Source organism: Canis lupus, chromosome 3 (assembly GCF_011100685.1).
Source record: "Canis lupus familiaris isolate Mischka breed German Shepherd chromosome 3, alternate assembly UU_Cfam_GSD_1.0, whole genome shotgun sequence".
NCBI lineage: Eukaryota > Metazoa > Chordata > Mammalia > Carnivora > Canidae > Canis > Canis lupus.
Genome location: NC_049224.1, coordinates 73892441 through 73914516, shown reverse-complemented (window position 1 = coordinate 73914516; position 22076 = coordinate 73892441). Strand labels below are relative to the sequence as shown.

General features: G+C 36.7%; 1 protein-coding gene and 1 long non-coding RNA gene across 7 annotated transcripts in view; one reads left to right on the top strand and one right to left on the bottom strand.

The window, feature by feature from the left end:
• KLHL5 (kelch like family member 5) overlaps positions 1–22076 on the top strand; it is an 88152-nt gene that overhangs the window by 6405 nt on the left and 59671 nt on the right. Inside the window, exons 1-2 of one of the 6 annotated variants that reach the window (XM_038533472.1) lie at positions 12039–12632; positions 13733–13831. The exons of 3 other annotated variants lie outside the window; for them this stretch is intronic. In XM_038533472.1, the coding sequence (XP_038389400.1) occupies positions 12253–12632; positions 13733–13831 (479 nt within the window). In that variant the 5' untranslated portion in view covers positions 12039–12252. Of the gene's footprint in view, positions 1–12038; positions 12633–13732; positions 13832–22076 lie in introns of those variants that run through there. 2 more of the 6 variants (XM_038533473.1, XM_038533477.1) reach the window with 2 other exon arrangements.
• The window catches only part of LOC111095295, a 72998-nt gene continuing 62920 nt past the window's right edge, over positions 11999–22076 (bottom strand). The window contains exons 3-4 of the long non-coding RNA XR_005357291.1: positions 13123–13312; positions 11999–12592 (exon numbers count right to left, since the gene is read on the bottom strand). This is a non-coding gene — a long non-coding RNA (uncharacterized LOC111095295). The remainder of the gene's footprint in view (positions 12593–13122; positions 13313–22076) is intronic.

Below are 22076 nucleotides of genomic sequence, written 5' to 3'. Positions count from 1 at the left end.
TCCTGCTCCACAGGAGGGTATTGGTGGGCAGATTCAGCATGGTGCTTTGGAGGGGCCTGACCAGTTTGTCCTAAATTTGTCACTCCTCCCACCCCCACTGGCAATGAGGAGTTTGGGGGGACTGCTCTGAACTGCCTCCACTGATTGCCTTTTGACTCACTGACATCACTCATTTTGCTTTTTGCCAGAGTTGAATTACAGAATGAACTGGTGCCTTTTTTATTTTTTAAAGGTTTAGTTATAGGGCAAGCCAGAGAGTTTCTTTATAATGGTTAACCGGTGTAACATTTGTATTAACTGTTTCTAATTACAAGCAGCTGAGAGAATGCTCCACATTTTTCTCTATTGCTTACATTGTCCTTTACTACCCTGACCCAGCTTTCACTATTCCATCTAATAAACAGTTTATAAAATCTGATTGGTTCTGCAGCAGAATCAACTTGATCTGTGATTGGCTTATTACATGTACAGAGAACCCAGCTAATTTTGCTTGATTATATTTGTGTCTAGAGAGTACTGATTGATTACTTTATTCTCCTCCATCACCATAAGGCTACACAGAAGATAGAAATACTGGATTCGGTTCAGGTCAGTAAAAGACAAAATGATGGTTATCCAGATTATTACTTTTTACGGCACATAAGACAGTTGGGTGTCTCAGCACATGCCAACCATAAAGGATCAAGCAGGACTTTGTGGTTTGCCATTATCTTTATGGTATTACAGTCTTCATCCTTGTGCCACAGTGAATATATACAGAAATTCACAAAATCTAAGAGTGGGTGGCAAGGAAATATCTCTTTTTTTTTAACCTATCATCAAGTTAAAGGGCTTTTTTAAAAAGTAAACATTTTGTTATAATTATGTTGTGGTCTTCATAGTATCAACTGTGATAACTTTTATAGATGAGTTCAGGGATTAAAAGACCATATAATATTTAACTGATGTTTTAAGTGTTGTTTGCTTTACTACCAGATATTAGTACCAATAAATAGCTGGGAGATGAAAAGGTACTTTTGATATATATTAATATAGGTCAGCCCTTTACCCTATAAGAATTAGTGACAGAAGTTGGAAAGGAGTCAAGGGGGAGGAAATCTGGGAGACTCTTGTACTTTAGGAATAAAGGCCACTTTAGCATTTAGTTGTAATTGTCATGAATTTAGTATTTTGTTATATTGGGAGTGATGTGTGCTTTAAGGGCTGTCTTTGTTTTGTTTTGTTTTGTTTTGGTTGGTTGGTTTCTTTTTTTACTTTTAGTGCCTTATTTGCTTTTATTTTAGTCAGATCTTATTGGTAAAGAATTTAAGTCTGCTCTACAACTCCTTGATATCTAACCTTGTACAAATCAACAATAGTCTGAATCTGCTACCCATTCGGACAATGGGGGTAAATATCTACTCTACCTTCTCACAATGTAGTTTTGAGTTCCAAATGAGAATACTTTTTATGCAAGAAGCAATGTGGTATACTTGAAAGTATATAGTCTTTAGAGTCAGTCCTGGATTCACATTGAACCCTGATACTCAGCAGATATCTGTAACCTCACTTGACTTCAGTGTCTTCATATGTCAGGGGAGAGAGGAATGACACCTGTTTGCTAGAGTGAGACAACTAAAGACCCACTCAATGTAGAATACTTCATATATTACCATTCACATTTGCGCACTTAGGAAATAGTAGCTGCCATTAGAAATCCAAATCCTTAATATTTGCACATACTATTTACTTAATCCCATTGAACTCAAAAGAAAACTGAAGGCCAAAGAGGTGATTTGCCCAAATTATACAGCTAGCTGGTGTATTAGTTATTGACTCAAGCTTTCTGCTATATCACTTAGGCTACCATTAATAAGTAATAATGTGAGAAAATAATAGCAGAAGCACCCTCAAATAGCTTCCTCTGAGTTGACTCATAGTTTTAACCTAATGCACTCCCTTCTCTCTATAAATTGTACTTACTGGTCCCCAGGGCCAACTAAATATGGCTAAATAGGATGCCCTGTAGTAGGGCACAACCGTGCACAAACTGTGTGCTTACCTGATGAGTACTCACCAAAAGTTGGTTGTGTTTATTCACAAACCTGTTTTTAACAGTAATGCTTATTATAATAATTATGAATGTTATGTTTTAACAGTTATGCTTATTATAATAATCATGAAAATTATGTTTTTAACAGTTTGCTTATAATAATAAATAATTACGTATAAGTGTGTTAATGAGGATAAAGAAAAGAGAAGTCATTTTTTGAAAATGAAGTTGAATACTCTGGGACATCTTAGTATAAAAGTTCTTAACAAATTTGTTATCAAATTTGATGAAGGTTGGGGGGGTGGGGGTGAGTTTGGGGGTGGGTGTATGTTGGAGATCATCAAAGTCTAAAGCAGTGAGTGTTAAAGTTCATGGGCCATCTAAATGGTTTTAGACCATTAGTAGTCTCAAGGAAGTGAACTCACCCTGAAATGTAAATAAGCCACATCACTAAGCACACTGTTTTGTTCAGCTGACTTTTTTTTTTTTCATGGTAACACTTTCTCCTTCAAAGAAGTGCATTAATTTACATTCTGGCACAAGCTTTTTATCTCATGGTAGACAGACCAGTAGTCTAATAGATTCTGTATTCATATTATTTTTGAAGTGCTTTTAAGTTCTCTCTCCATTAATAGAAACCCTAAATGGAAATCATGGATGTTGGGTCATTGTGGGCATGGCTTCTACAAGAAAGGACCCGGACTCAGTAGGGGGCCCACATCAAATATGTGGCATTGACCCTATATGAAAAGATCTGTGAATGAATGTATATGTATGTGTTTCGGTTAAAATCTTTAAAGATATGTGAATAGGGCAGCCCGGGTGGCTCAGCGGTTTAGCGCCGCCTTCAATCCAGGGCGTGATCCTGGAGACCAGGGATCGAGTCCCACATCGGGCTCTCTGCATGGAGCCTGCTTCTCCCTCTGCCTGTGTCTCTGCCTTTCTCTTTCTCTCTCTGTGGCTCTCATGAATAAATAAATAAATATATTTTAAAAAATAAAATAAAGATATGTGAATATAATTTTTATAGCTACTGACGTTTCCATTTAATGGACTAACTATGAGGTTCCATCTGACAAAGGGCTTTTACAGACATCCAGCTAGACTGAAAATATATTCTTTGACCTTCCATCCTATGCATGCCTCTGTGTATCTTTACCATGCTGTATTGTAATTTTTAAATTGAATGTCAATTCCTACATTGTAAGTGTCTCAAAAGCCATGGTTCTTTCTATTACCTTCATAGAGTTTCTAGTCTAGGGAAGAAGGCAGACATTAAGTAAGTAATTTCTGTGGGATTATTGAATTATCTACACAAGTAGTTTTGTTTTGTTTTGTTTTTTTTTTAATATTTTTTTCTTTATTTATTTATGATAGTCAGAGAGAGAGAGAGAGAGAGAGGCAGAGAGAGAGGCAGAGACACAGGCAGAGGGAAAAGCAGGCTCCATGCAGGGAGCCCGACGTGGGATTCGATCCCGGGTCTCCAGGATCGCGCCCTGGGCCAAAGGCAGGCGCCAAACCACTGCGCCACCCAGGGATCCCCCACAAGTAGTTTTGGATGCAGTCTGATCATGTAACAAGGAGACATAATTGAGTTCGAAGGTTAAAATTTACCTTAGTCATTTTTTTCACCTTGATCTTATGTAAGTACGTGACACAGTGCTTTGAGGGTACACAAAGAAATAAAATTCCTATATTAGATAGCTTTTACCATGAAACAACTTCAATTTTCAGTGTATTTCAGAGTTCTCAACTGCTGAGCTTTTAATCCTCTGCATAGTTTACAAAGCTGAATCTCTTACGATATTACAACTGAATTTAAATTCAATATTTATTTTTAATTTTCAATTATGGATTAAACCAGAACTATTTCCCAATTGTTTTTTAACAAAGTGAAAGATTTAACATTGTGCTAGAATCCTTATTTTGAATTTCATATTGTATTCTAAGGTTTTTTGTTTTTTTTTAATTACAAAAGAAATTTTTGATGCCATGTGTTGTAACTAGTGAAAAGAATGGAAAAATAACCAGTGTTAACAGCCCAGGGCCCATCTATGCACACTTTAAATTTCTGATTTCTTAAAGAGATTGATATTTAACTGTAAAATAGAAAGACTCCAGAACTCTGTTCCTCTATTTGGTTGCTAGATACTTAATTAAAACCAAATTTACCTAAACTACACTCAATCCTCCTGAAATCTGTAACTTTCTTACTTCTTTCTTCCGGTTGATGTTACCATTCTTCCAAGCACCCAAGTTTGAAAATGCTGTCATCTTTGAGTGCTTCCTGTTCATTTGCGACAGACATCTTCTAACTTCTGTCTCTGTAATATCTTTAATGCCCATCTCCCTGTCAGATCTCATTGCCTCCAGCCAAGGTTAAACTATACCTCTCACCTTGAAAAGTTTTCTAACTGGTTTCCCTACTGGCAGCCTCTTCCCTCACAAATCTGTTCTTCACTGTTGCCAAATTTTTTTGAAGCATACCTCATTTGACTCAAGAACCTCATCGTCTCACAGATAAAGGACATACTTCCTCCTTGATAATTCAGTAAGAGCATCATTCAAAACCCTCTTCTACTAGATTTTAAGATCTTTGAAATCAAGATCTGTGTCGTTAATTTATTTATTTATTCTTTGATTTAAATTTAGTAGATATTTGAATGCTATGCACTATATCAGGTGTTAGGGATATAGTGGTCCGCACCCTGATAGATATTATTGTCTGTTTTCTTTTTTAAGTTCTTTCTGCATACAGCACAAAGATGTGTTGAATTTACATAAACAGGTTTTTTTTTTCCCACATTTATAACATTCGCTTTTTATGGAGTTGGAGGAGAGGTACAGAATATCTGATATATTTCTGAAATTAAAGCTTAAATTTTACATATTTTCTAATCTGTGTAAATTATTTTCTGCCAGCATTTTGAAATGTTTGGAATTTAAGAGTTCATGGAATTATATTAGTTTTCAAATGTTTAAGCCAAATTCTGATAAAAGACCTATTTTGACTAAGTTTTAAAAGTATCCTGGAACATCAGAGTTTAAAAGATTCTTTGAAATCATGTGTTGTAACTCCTTCTCATAGTTGAAGGAAAACAAAATTATTGAAGTGTTTATGCAATCTATATTACACATAAAACTACAGGAATAGATTCATTATAGTTGATTACTCATAAAACAAATATTGTTGTCTTAAAAACTCTATGTGAAGAAAGGTTTGTATAATAACAATTACCCATATAACCCAGTTATTCAGTAGCTTTGATTTTTATTGTGGAGTAAAGCTGTGCCTTTAGAAGTCACCCTGTTAAAGTGAGCTCGTCTACAGTTTATCTTAATGACATTTCAGTGTTGCTGTTACAATACTGAATAGAGTCAGCTCATAAATTCATAAGCTAACATTTGAGCAGAGTTGAAGCAGAAATTGCATGTGGACTCTTTAATTACATTTTGAAAAATGTATTCATAATCAACACTTTCCCATTTTAAGTAGTTTGAGCTCTACCTCAAGTTTCAGGAAAGCCAACTTATTAAACTAAAAGAGAGGTACAAAGTATAATTTGATAATCAGTTTGAAGAAAATATTGGTCACCCTGAAAAAACATTGGCTATTTAGCCATTAGATTTCAAAGTGATAAAAAAACTTCATGCCTAAAGAATGAAATAGAAGAAGGAAATTGTTAGAGTAACATGTTGTGATTTTTCTCTTAAGCTGAAAAAATAAATACTGGGAAGGTTTTGTCATCAGAAGTAAATGTGTTTTTTTTAATATTTTAAAAATTAGTCTTTAATAATTTCAAAAATGTATATATTTTTATTATTTCTCATAATTGTTGGATATATTCATTCATTAGAGAACTATTTATTGAGCACCTACTGTCTGCCAGATACCATGCTTAAGTACAAAGGCTATAATGAGTAACCAAAGCCCTACTGGAGCTTACTTTGTAGTAATGATAAAGACGGTAACTAAAGGAATAAACATCTAGTATGCCAGGCAATGATAAGTGCTATGAAAGGAAGTTCAAGAGTCAGGGGATAGAGAACAGGGAGGGATCTAATTTATAAGGAGTAGTCCATGCAGGCCACTTTGATAATATAACAATATACTGACTTTTATTTTTTTTCTTTTTGATTTTATTTATTTTGAGAGAGAGAGAGAGCACCAACAGAGGGAGGGGCAGAGGGAGAAGCAGATTCCTGGCTGAGTGAGGAGCCCCACTTGGGGCTCGATCTCAGGACTCTGTGATTGTGACACAAACTGAAAGCAGAGGCTCAGCCGACTGAGCCACCCAGGTGCTCAGTATAATGACTTTTAATATGTATTGATCTTGTATAAAATAGTTACTGTAAGAAGTACTTCTCATCAGAGCTGAATAGTTTTTGAGCAAAACAATTTTTTATTGTTTGGCAAAAGTTGATGAGAAAGAAGGAAAAGTTTAAGTTAAATAAATGCTAAGAGACTCCTGGTGGCTCAGTTGGTTAAGCGTCTGCCTTTGGCTCAGGTCATGATCTCAGGATCCTGGGATCGATCCCCAAGCCGGCTCTGTGCTTAGCATGGGTCTGCTTGTCCCTCTCTCTCTGTTACTCCCCATACTCTCTCTCTTATAAATAAATAAATTTTTTTTAAATGGTGTATTTCATGCCATGAAAGTGTTCATTCTTAAGCTTACTACATATTTTTTCATAAAGTGTGGCCCAAGAATTGAGTTAAAGCTGGGAAATAATTTCCATAAAGCTCTTTCTAACATGGGGTTAATAAGCTACTGTATCAATAGATAATTTTTTGACTTTTTTGCCAGAATGAAGATTTTTCCCCAAAGTACCCATGCTTAGACAAGCTTAACCTTAGGCAAAACTATTAAATAGAGATTTAGCTGTAAGGGATTTTGAGCAAATTCTGTCCTTGAAGACTACTTTCCAACTTCGCTTGCCTAAATTCTCTCCACTTGCCAGCATTTCCCTCATTCAATTTGACATTTAGAATTTTTGTGGCCATATTAGTCTTTTATTTTTTAACTCTTATTAAAATGTTCTACTTTACTATAACTTATTTTATCCTCTTTCTAGGTCCTTTTTTAAAATTTTTTTATTTATTTATGATAGGCACACAGTGAGAGAGAGAGAGGCAGAGACACAGGCAGAGGGAGAAGCAGTCTCCATGCACCGGGAGCCCGACGTGGGATTCGATCCTGGATCTCCAGGATCACGCCCTGGGCCAAAGGCAGACACTAAACTACTGCGCCACCCAGGGATCCCTCTAGGTCCTTTTTTAAAATTGTTTTAACTTTTTAAATATTTTATTTATTTACTCATGAGAGACACACACAGAGAGGCAGAGACATAGGCAGAGGGAGAAGTAGTCTCCCTGGGGGGAGACCAATGCAGGACTCGATCCCAGGACCCCAGGATCATGACTTGAGCCAAAAGCAAATGCTCAACCGCTGAGCCACCAAGGTGCCCCCTCTTTTCTAGGTTTTTATTTGTTTTTTTCTTTGATTATAATTGCTAGAACGTAAGAGAATATACTGGCAAATTTTTTAACAGCTGGATCTTTATTAACTCTGTCACTTTATTTCTTAATTCTTTAGTTTCTCCTCTAATCTTTATTATTTCATGGCTCCTTTTAGAGGGCTGATTTGATTTTCATCTTGAGCAGACTGCTTAATGCATGCCTTTCCTTTTAAATAATCGATGCATTTAGAAAGTTATAAATCTTACAACAGAAGGAGTATCCCTCCTCCTGTGATTATCTAAACCATCCACTGTGCTCAGGTGCCTTCCTCCCCTTCTATCAAAGTCTTCACTGTTTTTTGCTTCACTGCTTCTCCCTACAATCATCAATCTCATCTTCCTGCTGGACTGTTTTCATCATTCTAATATGTTCCATATTTTAAAAAATCAGCAAATAAGCAAATCCATTACCTCAGTTCCTCACCTCTTCCAGCTCCAATCCCATTCTGCAGCCTCACCGTTCAGATTTTCTGAACAAGTTGTGTATACACTTCCTCTCTTATTCCTCTCATATTCCATTAGTTCTTAATCCCACCACAGTCTGGCTTTGTCTGCACCCCTTTTACTGAAACTGCTCCTATCTGATTTGGCAAAATCTTTATAGTGACAATTCCAGCGGACATTTTTCTTTGCATGTGGTTCCAAGCCTCTTATTTGATATTGTGACTATGCCTTTTGTTGTGAAACACCTTTATCCTTTGACTTACCTGACACCAGATCCTGAGGATTTTCCTCTACTTTATTGGTTATTCCTTTCCAGTCTCCTTTGGTGGCTTCTCCACTATTAGACTTCTCTTAGAGTTTTTTGGAGCTTAGATCTAAGTTCTGGGAACATTTATCCAACTATCTGACATCTCCACTTAGATGTCTCAAAGGTACATGTAACTTAACATAATGAGAAATGAACACCAATTTAAAAAATATAACTAATGAGGAAATGTAATAAAATGGATATAAGGTAAATATACTCAATACTTTTTGTTAAAGATCTTATTTATTTGAGACAGAGAGGGGGAGAGAGAACACAAGTGGGGAGGAGAGTCGAGGGAGAGCTCAGTGGGGAGTCTGATGCGGGACTCCATTCCAGGACCCTGAGATCATGACCTGAGCCAAAGGCAGACGCTTAATGGACTGAGCCACACATGCGCCCTTCAATACTTTTATTATAATAGTAATAACCATGTGGAAATGAAACTAGAAAAAATTATTGCATTTACTATGGTGACAAAAAAAGAAAGTTGAAAGGACTTAATAAAAAAATTTAGTAAGAAAAGCATAGAACCTATAGTTAAAAGATTTTAAAATCTTATCGGTGAATATGAAATCTGAATAAACTAAACAACATATATGCTTAGAAGTGAAGCCTTAATCTCATAAAATGCCAATCATCTCAATTAATATGCAGGTTTAATGCAATTCCATTTAGAATCTTATTAGGGTCAGAGCTTTTTGTTGAGGAGAAGATTGGGTAATGTTACTTTAACATATATACAGAAGGGTAAATATCTAAAATTAGCTTTAAAAATAAATTTATTTTTTGAGATTCATTTCTTTATTTTAGGCAGGGAGCAGCAGAGAGGGAGAACAAGAATCCCAGGCAGTCTCCCTGCTGAACACAGAGCCAACAGGGAGCTCAATCCTGCATCCCTGAGATCATGACCTGAGCCTAAATCAAGAGTCAGATGCTTAACTGACTGAGCCATCCAGGCACCCAGCTTTAAAAATTATTTTAAAAGGATATATGTGGAAGTAGGAACTTGCTTTAACAAATATTAAATATCTTACAGATAGATTATAATTAAAATACTGTACTTTTGGCATAAAAATAGGTAAATAGTAGAACAGAATTAGCACCCCAAAATTGATCTCTGCATATATGAGATGCTAATTAATAACAATACCTCATTCAGTGGAAAGAGTGGTTTACATTAAAATTGATAGTAGAGGTCTCCTATTAGAAATAAAAAGGGCTCCAACAAATCAAAAAGGTACAGATAGCTAAATTGAAAAAAAGACGAAGAAGACTAAGCAAAAGGCCCTTTCACAAAGAGGATATCCAAATGCCTACTAAACATGAAAAGTTATCCAATGACTATTAATAACCAAAGAAATGCAAGGTAAAATCAAATGGGATTCCACTACGCACTCATCAGGATGACTAAAATTAAAGATTGACAACACCAGTGTGGGCTGCCTGTGGAGTAACTAGAATTCTCATATGGTTGCAGGAGTATAAATCAGTAATAGCAATTAAAGTTGAACATATGCATACCTTCTAATCTAGCAGTTTTGATTCTGTACATATATACTTCATAGGAATGCGTATGTATGTGCATCATATAACACAGACAAGAACGTGCATAGCAGCATTACTTGCAAGAGTCTCTAGAAACAACTAAAATGTCTGAGCTACAGAATGTATTTTGATGCTTGTATGTTTACCTGTGGCACTCTCTGGTCATCCAACAACTATACGACTTCCAGAAGCCTTTTTTGGGGGTAGGAGCAGAGGCTTGGTGCCATGCTTGTTGAGACCCACAAGGCTAGAGTGATTGGAGCAGCTTCTCTCTGGGCAGTGCCACCTGGGCTAACCTCTGAGGATGAGTAAGACCTTAAAACCAGAGACCTTGGGACACATACAGTATATAAAAGAGAGAGCAACATAATGTAGACTCTGTCTTACCTGATGAAGCAGTATGTTCTTGTTGGAAAATAGAAATAAAGTTGGCTAGGTAGAGTGGAGTTGGAATGGTTGATATGAAGGAGTGGGATGGAGGTGAACAGACAGGAACAGCATCGTTTTACTCTCGAATGCATCCTGCATACCACTGCCAAATTAATTTTCTAAAACATTGCCCTGTTCAACGGTCCACTTAATATTGCCTGTGAGTCTTTATACCTTTGCTTTATGTTCAAGGTATTTTATCTCATCGTATTCATTCCAGTTTATGTCTTATTAGTCCTTAAAATTAATTAGGTATGTCTGGCTGGTTGATCAAACTGCCATTTTTCCCCCTCTTTCTTTGTCAGTATGCTCACTGCATGCTTTTATTAATATGTTTCTTCCTTTATGAAATCTATCTTCATTCTTTCTATACAACTTCCTATTCCCAGAGGCCTTCTCCCTAATGAAACTGGCCCGTACCACTCCACACCATCCCAATATCTCTTTTTCTTACTGTATTTATTATTTGTTCTACCTACTGGGGACAAAATTATAGAGAGCTTTTCATGACTCTCATTCTTATTTCCCTGAATAATTTTTATTCTTCTAAAGAGCTGTGTGAAGTTAAGATCTATGCCTCCCAATCATTTTGTAAGCCTCCGAAGCAGCCTCTTTTTTTTAGTCGATTGATAATAAGCATTGTCTTTTGATTGAAATAACATTAGATATTGAGCACCCCAAAAACTTAATTCTGTATTTGTAGATCACAGTATATTAATATTGCAGGATTATCATGTGTCTTCTATTTAAATGGTCAAGTACTTTTTGTTTCAGTAACTCGGTTTAAGTCTTTTTGAAGGGAGGAAGTAAGATATTATGTAACTGTGTCCCCCACAATGCCTAGCAGAGTGTCTTGCTCACAATAACTACTCAGCATTTTAAATTTTGATTTTTTAAAAATTTTCTTCCTCAGTTTGCCCTAACTGTAACCATGTTCAGACCATTGTTTTGTTTTGCTAACGACAGAGGGCACCATTAGGGTACTCGTACACCCAAGAAATAATCCTGTCCCAGTCCTTGGTAGCTTTCTTGAGCCACACTCTCCTCTTTCTAAATGGTGTCACACAATTTTGGAAATTATACTAAATCAAAGCCACCCAGTCCTAACTATAGAGCAATGTTGGCTTCAAGTTATTTATTTGACAAGAGAGTAAGTACTGTCATATTTTGATCCTTTGTAGTTTTCAGACTTTTTCTTTCTCCTTGTTCTTATCCTTTGATCAAATGAAACCTTACCCCAGATCTTACCATGTTAATTAAATACACTCCTTTCCCGAAGGAAGAAGATAGAAGCGGAAAGCAACAAACTGGAGCCCCACCTTTGTATTCCTCCCTCCCCTGCCATCTAAAGAGCACAGCTTGAAAGTCACGATAACTCATCTAATTAAAACATGCTTTTTAAAAAAAATGCTTATTTTGTGATATGTCATTTAGGAATTTAGTATCAAAATGGAAACATTTTAGTTTGACGGTGATTTTTATGTACAAAGGAAAATGTTCTGGAATAAATTCCTGGTTTCAGCAGTGAAAGAGTTAATATACTAAGCAGCAGAGACTGAGATATTGCAATGGGATAGTGCTTTCTGTTTCTGTCATTTGCGGTTTAAGAAAAGAGGGTGGTGTTCTGCATTTGAAAGGACTTTAATGAATGCTGTCAGTGTTCGTGGGAGCTAATGGTCAGTATGGGAAAAGAGGGGGGAAAGTGGTCTAGCTGCTTCAGGATAGGTGGATGAGAGTTTGCTCTGATTGAACGGAATGTTCCACCGTGTTTCATCGCTATTCATTCTCCTTTGTTCTTTATAATCTGCTATATTGGTATAAAAGTTAATGTAGATATATATGTGAACGTGATTTATTTCCTTTCAATCTGTTTATTGTGTACAGCAGGGCATATACTTCTCTTGTCTTGGTTGGATGCACAAATCTGTGTGCAGTGCTTTTTGCCCGTTGCCTAGACGATCACTTGGTTTCTCTGAGGATGTCTGGTTCTCGTAAAGAGTTTGATGTGAAGCAGATTTTGAAAATCAGATGGAGGTGGTTTAGCCATCAAGCATCATCTAATTCTACAGTTGACAGCCAGCAGGGAGAATTTTGGAATCGAGGACAGACTGGAGCAAACGGTGGGAGAAAGTTTTTAGATCCATGTAGCCTACAATTGCCTTTGGCTTCAATTGGTTACCGAAGGTCCAGCCAACTGGATTTTCAGAATTCACCTTCTTGGCCAATGGCATCCACCTCTGAAGTCCCTGCATTTGAGTTTACAGCTGAAGATTGTGGCGGTGCACATTGGCTGGATAGACCAGAAGTGGATGATGGCACTAGTGAAGAAGAAAATGAATCTGATTCCAGTTCATGCAGGTTGATTATTTTCTTACCGTTAGAAATGGGGTGTGGGGGTATATTCTCTATAGTGTTAATAATTTAGTATTATTATTTATTTATCTATGTACCTCTATGTACATATACATATATAACATCCTGGTATGCATATATGGTACTTTTGCTAGGGTTTACTAAAATGTTCTAATATTAATTTTAATTCTGTAAAATTGTAAAGACAACAAGTTACATTCATTTTGAAATATCTTGTGTTCCATATATAGATATGGCTCTACCTTGAAAATAATACATAGTAGCAATTTTATGCATCATTGCCTTGCAGTTTGCTTCATTCATTTACCTTCTATAGTTATAGCAAAACTATAGAAGACATGACATTTTACTTTGCAACAGATTATGGAGTCATTTTTTAATTTTAATGAAAATGGAAGGTTTTACAAGGAGATGCACATTGTAGTTGTCAGTAAATTTTTTTACACCATTGTAGTTACAATAATATTTTTCTTACGGTTATTTCTCTTTGTCCTATGTTGCAGCCCTCCAGACTAATGCAGAAAATACAGTAGCATGTCTCTTTCTGAGATGACAGCTTCTAATTCCCGTTACCTTCACTTCACTGAAAATTGTGCTATTTAGGGAAGTGAAGGACATTCTTCACGAGAGTTTAAGGAAACACAGGGGCTAGATATGGTCAGCTGCTGAAACAGGGAGAGGAGAAGGGAGAGTGAGTTTGAGGAGAGAACGTAAGGAAAAAAATTGGTTGATTTCTCAATGACTTTATTCATCTTCCCCTTTGAAACCTGGCTTTATCTTTGAAATGAATTTTCTTGTCAATCAGTTTAAACTTCTGTAGCATATTATGTAACAAGTGACAGCATGAAAATCATCTTTCTGGTTCATTTTCATGCAAAAATATTTCTAAATATTTAAAGGCTATTTGTCTAATTTGATTCCTGGATTCTTTTTAAAAAATTTCTCTGCAGGTTTTGATAACATTTGGAATTTGTATGTTGGTTCTTAATTATAGACATCATAAGAGATGGAGACAAAATGAGTTCATATATTCACGTATCTCTTACTTGGGGATATTTATTGCCTTCTCCTTTTCTAACCTTCAGAACATGGAATTCTGAACTGTGGTGTTGGAATAATAATAAATATAGACCAGCCATCTATAATCATTTGTATAATGGAAAGAGGGGCATATCTTTACATAGGTAACTAGTGTATTTAATTTAAAATGTTTTTAATTAGTTCGTGACTTGGCATTAGATGAATAAGAGCCACAAATAATTTTAATATGGAGATCAGTTTGAGTTAGTATGGTATGATTGCTTTGTATTTTCTTTAGAGACTTGTTGCCATAAAGAGAATAATAATATATATAGTTAAAGGTTCAGGGTTTATCATTTTTGTGGAAAACCAAAAAGTAACCATCTTTCCATTTGAAAATAAATGCAGTGTATCAAAACTATTTTAACAAAATCAGAAAAACAAAACATTCGTTCATCACCATAAATCATAAAAATCTTAACATACATCTACTACCTGGAGAGTTATACATATGCGAGTATAAAATTTATATACAATGTATGAAGTTGGAAAGGTTATACACACATTGGTTGCTATAATTTACTTCCTTACAACAAAGGTAGTATGCATAGCTAATGATTATTGACATTAAGTTATTGTATTCTTTAGTATCCATATCGAAATACCATCTTAGTGAGGTATTCAGTATGAAAGAAAAAGACTACTTTTTTTTTTTTTTTTTTTTTTTTTTTAGTGAGAGATTGCTATATGTGTACTTCAAGGACTTAAAATTGACATTTTTACTTACAGGATATATAAAAGAAAGACAACGATATTTAAAAAAAATCTAAATGTAATTGTTTTTAAAATGCTAATCAAGAAGCTTGAGAAAGTAAATAATAAGTTGGGAATAAATAGTGTACATCTGCAGTGGCCAAACTATTCCTAAAATATTATTTCAAAAATAAAATGTACTTTTAAAAGTTCTCTGAATTTTAGATAGAAGAGGAGAAATGTTTCAAAGCAACTCTATATTCAAAAAGATTTGAAATTTCTATACTAATTTCTTACTGCAAAAAACCAAAAGACAAACCATTCTAGATTTAGAAATGTCATTTGTGTGTACACTACTCCTCTTCTGTTTTTTTCTAGATTAAATATATCTGATTCTCTCATCTTCCTTCAGTCCTTCAGCTCTTTGTCGTAAGGATACATTTATTTGCCCCTAGCTTTTTGATTAAGTGAGCAGTCTCTTTAGGTGGTTGCCCTTCCACTGTAAACAAATCAAAGGCTGTCACTGTTAATGTCAAAGGAAGCTACACTGACATCAAATTTTTGTATAGAACTTGGGAACAATACTTTTTTTTATGTAATATTTACAAAAGATGAAACATAGTAAACATGCGAGTATGTTAGAGATTGGTATCTTAAAATATTAAAGACCTAACGAGGAAATATATAACATGATATATGGAGAATTTCTAATTTAAGCATTCATAATAATTAGGTAGAGCTCAGAACTTAGACTGAAATTTTGAATTATTAGAAAAAAGGGAAAACAGCTGAGCGGTTTTACCTACACAAAATCTTAGTACCCACAGTGGATCTGCACAATTTAAGACAGATGTTCAAGGCATCATATGTTGTTTATATGTTTGATTAGTTGCATTCTAACTAGGAGAAATGTCAACCTAAGCCCTTTGACTTCTGCTAATTTCTCCTGCCACACATCTAAGTGATTTTAAAGTTTTCATCTTTTGGAGGCACCTGGGTGGCTTGGTTGGTTGAGAGTCCACCTCTTGATTTCAGCTCAGGTCTTGAGATGGAGCCTCACATTCAGTCCTATGCTGAACATAGAGTCTGCTTGTGATTCTCTCTCTCTCTCCTGCTCCCTCTGCCCCTCTCTGCTCTTGCTCTCTAAATAAATAAAATCTTTAAAAGTTTTCATATTTTTTAAAAGATTGTATTTATTTATTCATGAGAGACACAGAAGAGAGGCAGAGACATACGCAAAGGAAGAAGCAGGCTTCCTGCAGGGAGCTGGATGCGGGACTTGATCCCAGAACCCTGGGATCACAATCTGAGCTGAAAGCAGGTGCTCACCTACTAAGCCACACAGGTGCCCAGAAGTTTTCGTATTTTAGCTTAGATCTTAGGCCTGTAGCCTAGCCAGCAGTTTCTCCATGGGAATCCTCTAAGTCATTACTTTGATAGTGAAATACAATCCTTATTTTTCAAACTATGAGGAATTTTAGACACTAAGGGGGATTATCACTGTGCAGTAGGTTTCTAATACCTTAATTCAGGATGAATTTTTTCCAGGGCCAGAAAAGTTTACATTGTGACCCACTGTGTGAGCACATACAGTACAAACACAGTTTACACTTCACTTGACGAGCCAGCTTTGAAGTTATGGAATTTTTGACATCTTGAGAGAAATTACACTATTTCAAGCTTTGTTCATAGAATTTAATATTTTATATGTCAGATCTGTATGTCACATATTTAGTCTATGTGTAAAATATTACTGTGCTTTATAAATACTCAAAAACAGCAATAGCTAATACTAGCTGGGTGCTTAGTATCTGCAAAGCACTGTTTTAAGCATTTCATTTAATTCATTTAATCTTCACAACAAATTTCTGAGATAGCCAGAATTAGCCAGTTATTCTAATTTTATAGATGAGCCAATGAGGAACAGAAAAGCTAAATAACTTGCTCAAGGTCAGTAAGTGAAATAAAACTGCCTTAAAAAAAAACTTTATATCTTTACAACTGTTTTAGATTTATAGGAAAATTGAAAAACAGTATAGTGAATTCCTTTATACCCCACACCCAGTTTCTCCTATGTGTAATATATTAGTATGGCACATGTGTTACTTAATAAACCAATATTGATAAATTATTATTAACAAAAGTCCATACTTTATTCACATTTTCTGAATTTCTACCTAATGTCCTTTTTCTGTTGTAAGATCCCATCCAGAATACCACGTTACATTTAGTTATCATGTCTCCTTAGGCTTCTCTGGGCTGCGATAGTTTCTCAGACTTCCATTGTTTCTGATGACCTTGGCAGTTTGGGGAGTGGGGTCAAGTGTTTTGTAGAATGTTTTCTCAATTGAGATTTATATGATGTTTTCTTTGTGATTAAACTGAGGTTATGAGTTTGCAGAGGAAGGCCACAAAGGTGTAAAGTGCATTTTCATCACATCACATCAAGGATGCATACCATCAGCCTGACTTATCGCTGTTGATATTGACCTTGATTATTTGGAAGTAGCTGCATTTTGAACCCAAAGAATTAAGATGTCGATTTCATGTTCACACACCAGTAGGCAGCTGTCTATGACTGTTTCATCACCAAGTTCAACTTGGATTAACATAATAGTTGATGATTCACCCTAACCACTTTCACCTTCTCTCCTCAGCTAATTTTCTCAGCCTGTTCTTGAAAATGCCAAGCCTAGCTTGCTTACAGGTATAGTCTTTTTTTTTTTTTTTAAAGATTTTATTTATTTATTCATGACAGACAGAGAGAGAGAGGCAGAGACACAGGCAGAGGGAGAAGCAGGCCCCATGCAGGGAGCCTGACGTGGGACTCGATCCCGATTCCCCTGGATCACGCCCTGGGCAGAAGGCGGCGCCAAACCCCCGGGCCACTGGAGCTGCCCCAGGTATAGTCTTTTAATGGGGCCACAACTCTTCAACCACAGCCATCTATCTGACTCGTGTTACTTGGTGGCTTATTCCCCCCATATTTCAACTGCAGATGCACAACACTCTTCTTTGATGCCTCTTGAAGGCATTTAGGGCTTCCTCATCTCCCAACAAGGAGTGATCTTTACCTTTTCTCAAGTGCTACCTTCTTTTTCTTGACCTTCTTTATGTTATCTCTGCATCTTCTTGTTTGAACCAATGTATTAATTCTGGTATAGTTTGTTGAGATGTGAAGAATCACATTTTTTTTTTTAAGATTTTATTTATTTATTAATGAGAGAGAGAGGCAGAGACACAGGCAGAGGGAGAAGCAGGCTCTGTGCAGGGAGCTCGACGTGGGACTCGATCCTGAGTCTCCAGGATCAGGCCCTGGGCTGAAGGCGGCGCTAAACCGCTGAGCCACTGGGGCTGCCCTAATTCTGGTACAGTTTGAAATGAAATCCTCAACATTTCCACATGAAGCGAATTCTGTTCCCAGAATTGGCAAAGAAGCTCAACTATAATGCGCTAGTACCTGGGAAGACTATATTGCATGTCCTCCCTCACATGTAAATGTCCAAGCCATAGCTGGAATTCCTTTGACATAAACCTTGGAACATCTTCTCACAAGACACTGTGTGTGCATTTGCAGGTATATGCAGGCCTGTGTGTGCACATGTGAGTGTTAAATATTTTCTCTACAGTTCAAGGAGCTCATGTACCTTCTGAAGCATCTCTGCTGCTCTTATCACTCTTACTTATCAGGTTTTTTTAAAGATTTTTATTTATTTATTCATGATAGAGAGAGAGAGGCAGAGACACAGGCAGAGGGAGATGCAGGCTCCATGCAGGGAGCCTGACGTGGGACTCGATCCTGGGACTCCAGGATCACGCCCTGGGCCAAAGGCAGGCACTTAAACCGCTGAGCCACCCAGGCTGCCCTTACTTCTCAGCTTTAAGCCACTGAAGTTCACTGGGTGATTTAAACAAAATGGGGATTTACTGGAATTGTATTAGTTCCCAGAACTGCTGGGAAAGCTGAAGAATCGGCCTAGGACAAAGAATAGGCAGTTCAGTTACACAACTGGCCCTTTTAACTTCAGATTTTCCAGGCAGAAGAAACTGCCTTTATGCCGCTTACTGCTTATATTTCATTTTTATCCATTTGGAACTAGATAGTGAGGTTTTACATTTTTTAATATTAGGTATATTAGGCATGAAAACAATCACACACACACACCCTACATATACACCCATATGTGCATAGCCATGTAATTTGGTCATTTAACTTTAGGGAGCCTATTAGTAGAGAATAGGCTAAGATGAGAAGAGATTCAGAAATACAGTGACTCAAATAAAACAGGTTTATTTCACTATTTCCTAACAGATGGGCAAGTGGCTCAGGGCAGATAAGGAGCTCTGCTTCACAAGTTCACTCAGAGACCAAGATGCTTTCCATACTGTTTCTCCATCCTGTAGGGTATTATCCTTTCTTTATGTTCAAAGCTAGCTTACTCTCAACTCCCTCTCTGCATTCCAGCCTGTGGGAAAGCCCAGCAAAAGGAAAGGGAGGACGTTAGGCCAATAATACAAGTTGCATATATCAGCTCTGTTGACATCCTATTGGTGAGACCTAGACATGTGGTCACAATTAGCTGCAAGGAAGACTCAGAACTACTGTAATCTTTATCTGCGTAGCCAAGTGTCCAGCAAAACTCATTACTGTGGTAGAAGGAAAGAATGATCTAGGAGTTATAATCAACAGGTGCAAGAGGTGAAGATAGCTGAACAGAATTCTTCAGAACGGATTTTTAAACTCCCCCCCCCATTATGTAATATTTTGACCATAGAGACATTGGAGAGTAGAAATAGGTAAAAACAGAGGGGATCCCTGGGTGGCTCAGCAGTTTGGCACCTGCCTTTGGCCCACGGCGTGATCCTGGAGTCCCGGGATCGAGTCCCACATCAGGCTTCCTGCATGGAGCCTGCTTCTCCTCTGTCTGCGTCTCTGCCTCTCTCTCTCTCTCTCTCTCTGTCTCTCATGAATAAATAAATATTTTTTTTTAAAAAAAACAGAACAACCGCTAATAACCCTGCCACCCCAAAATAACAGCCACTGACAATCTGGGGAAGTGTCCTTCCAGTATATTTTCTGTACGTGTATAATAAAAATATGTATCTTTAGAGTGAAAATCTGAGCCTTACTGTAGATACTATTTTTTTTAAAAGATTTTATTTATTTATTCATAAGAGACACACACACACAGAGGCAGAGACACAGGAAGAGGGAGAAGCAGGCTCCATGCAGGGAGCCCAATGTGGGACTCGATCCTGGAACTCCAGGATCATGCCCTGAGCCGAAGGCAGACGCTTAACTACTGAACCACCCTAGCGTCCCTACTATTTTGTAACCGACTTTTTTTACTCTAATGTAAATATTAAAATTAGGACTCTTGTCACACAAGACAGAAACCCAACTCAAACTGATTTAAGCAAAAACTAGAAATTTTTGATTGATGTAAGTAAATAAAAAATCCAAGGATAGATCTTAGCTTTATTCATGGCTGAATTCAGATACTCAAATAACACTAGAAATCGATTATTCTCCCTGTCTAGACTCTGTTTTCCTTTGTGATGGGATTTTCTCACGCAGGCTCTCAGTGTGGTAGCAAAAACCACTTGCAACTGCAAGTTTACTTTTTATTAGCAACCTCGGTGGAAAGAGAGTGACTCTTCTAGAGTGCCAACCAACATCTTAAAATTGACTCTGATTGGCCTTATTTGAATCATGAGTTCTGTCAAACAATCATAACTGCCAGGAGATACAATACTTTTACTAGCCAGGTCCCAGTCCCTTGTTCATTTTTGTCCAGGGGAAGATTCATCTCTCCCCATGTCATGTGGACTGACTTGGGGAATGTATGGTTTCCCAAAAGGTAGAAATGAGTCTCTCACCATAAGAAAGAATCCTGGAGAGGCAAAAACAATGTCCACTAAAACAGTTCTCCATGTCATCCACTTTTTAAATGGCTGCATCATCCTCCTATGCACAGATACATCTCTTGTTTAACCAATGTTCTGTTTCTTTTTGGGATTTAGATTGTTTCCAATATTTTCCTGTTAGAAACAACCTGTGAGGGCAGCCCTGGTGGCTCAGTGGTTTAGGGCCACCTTCAGCCCAGGGCATGATCCTGGAGACCGGGGATCAAGTCCCATGTCAGGTCCCCCTGCAGGGAGCCTGCTTCTCCCTCTGCCTGTGTCACTCCCTCTCTCTCTCTGTCTCTCATGAATAAATAAATAAAATCTTAAAAAAAAAAAAAAAAAAGAAACAACCTGTGATAAACCCTCCATATAGTGAGATCTGTATACAAACATGATTGTTTCCTTTGGATAAAGTCCCAAGGATGTGCGCATTTTTAGGATGTTTGATTTATATTCTCAAAGTTATTTCAGGAACATTACTATTATTTTCATTCTCAGGAGCGTTGTATAAAATTGTCCCCTGGCCCTTCCCCTTCACACTGGCTATTATTTAAGAAAATTTGATTCTTACAAACATTTAATTCCCTTCACTGTAGATATTCTGGCCATAGTACCAGGAAAAATGCCTTTAAATTCCAAAATCAAAAATCTTTGTCTTGAAAAGGGAAGAGGTGAACGTATTCTTTTTTCCTTCCCTCTTGTCGTTTCTCCGTATATACCTGCTCTGTCCTCCCCTTAAAGGAGACACCCTGAATCCTCTTTTACCTTACCCACTTAATTCCAAGGCACATTTCAGATCTCACTTCGTACGTGTTGCCTTTCCAAACACTAGCTCATATTGATCTTTCCCTTCTCTGTATTCTAATAGCAATTATACTCCAATTGGGGATGTACAAAATGATCAGCTGGAGAGATGGTAAAAATAGAGCTTCTATTTACATTTCATTTGATGCCTTTTTTATTCAAATGTAGTTGACATGCAATTTTAGTTTCAGGTGTACAACAGTGATCATTTATATACATTATGAAGTGATCACTATGATAAATCTAGCTACCATCTGTCACCATACAAAGTTGTTACAATATTATTAACTGCATCCCTTTATCCCTTTAAAGCTCTATTTTTTCTATGTTTTAGAATACAAACAATAATTGTACAGTGGTATCTATCTTTTATAAACTGATAAACATCCATATATTTGGGCACATGCTTAAAAGTATACAGGAAAGGATATGCATAAAAAAGATTTAGAAACTGTTAGCCTATACAAAGCAATTTACATTCTTATTTTACATTTGTGGTTTTGAATATTTGTAGAGAATGCCAAAAGATTCATGATACGGTAGTTTGCACTTTTGCAAAAGCATGAATTCTGAATACCAAAAGCTATGAGGCAGATAGCTGGGAGTAAATCACTTACCGAGGGAGTGAGCCAAACAGACTAGTTAGAATCTCAATGCAGCTTTGTTTTCTACTCAAATCTACATACAATGTAATTCTTATGAAGTGATTTTTAAAACTTATTTTGAAAAATTACTCCATGAAGAAAGCCTAATGCAAATTCTGATGACAAAAGTGAAGAGCTCTAAGTCGTTTTTACTAAAAGGTAATATTAGTCCTGGAACATACTTTGTATGTGTATATGCAAGTGTGCACATGTATGAAATCTGAAGGGCTAGGCAATGTTGCTATTTAATTTTTTTTTTTCCAGTTCATGAAACTTGACTCTTCAGATTTCTTCACTAAAG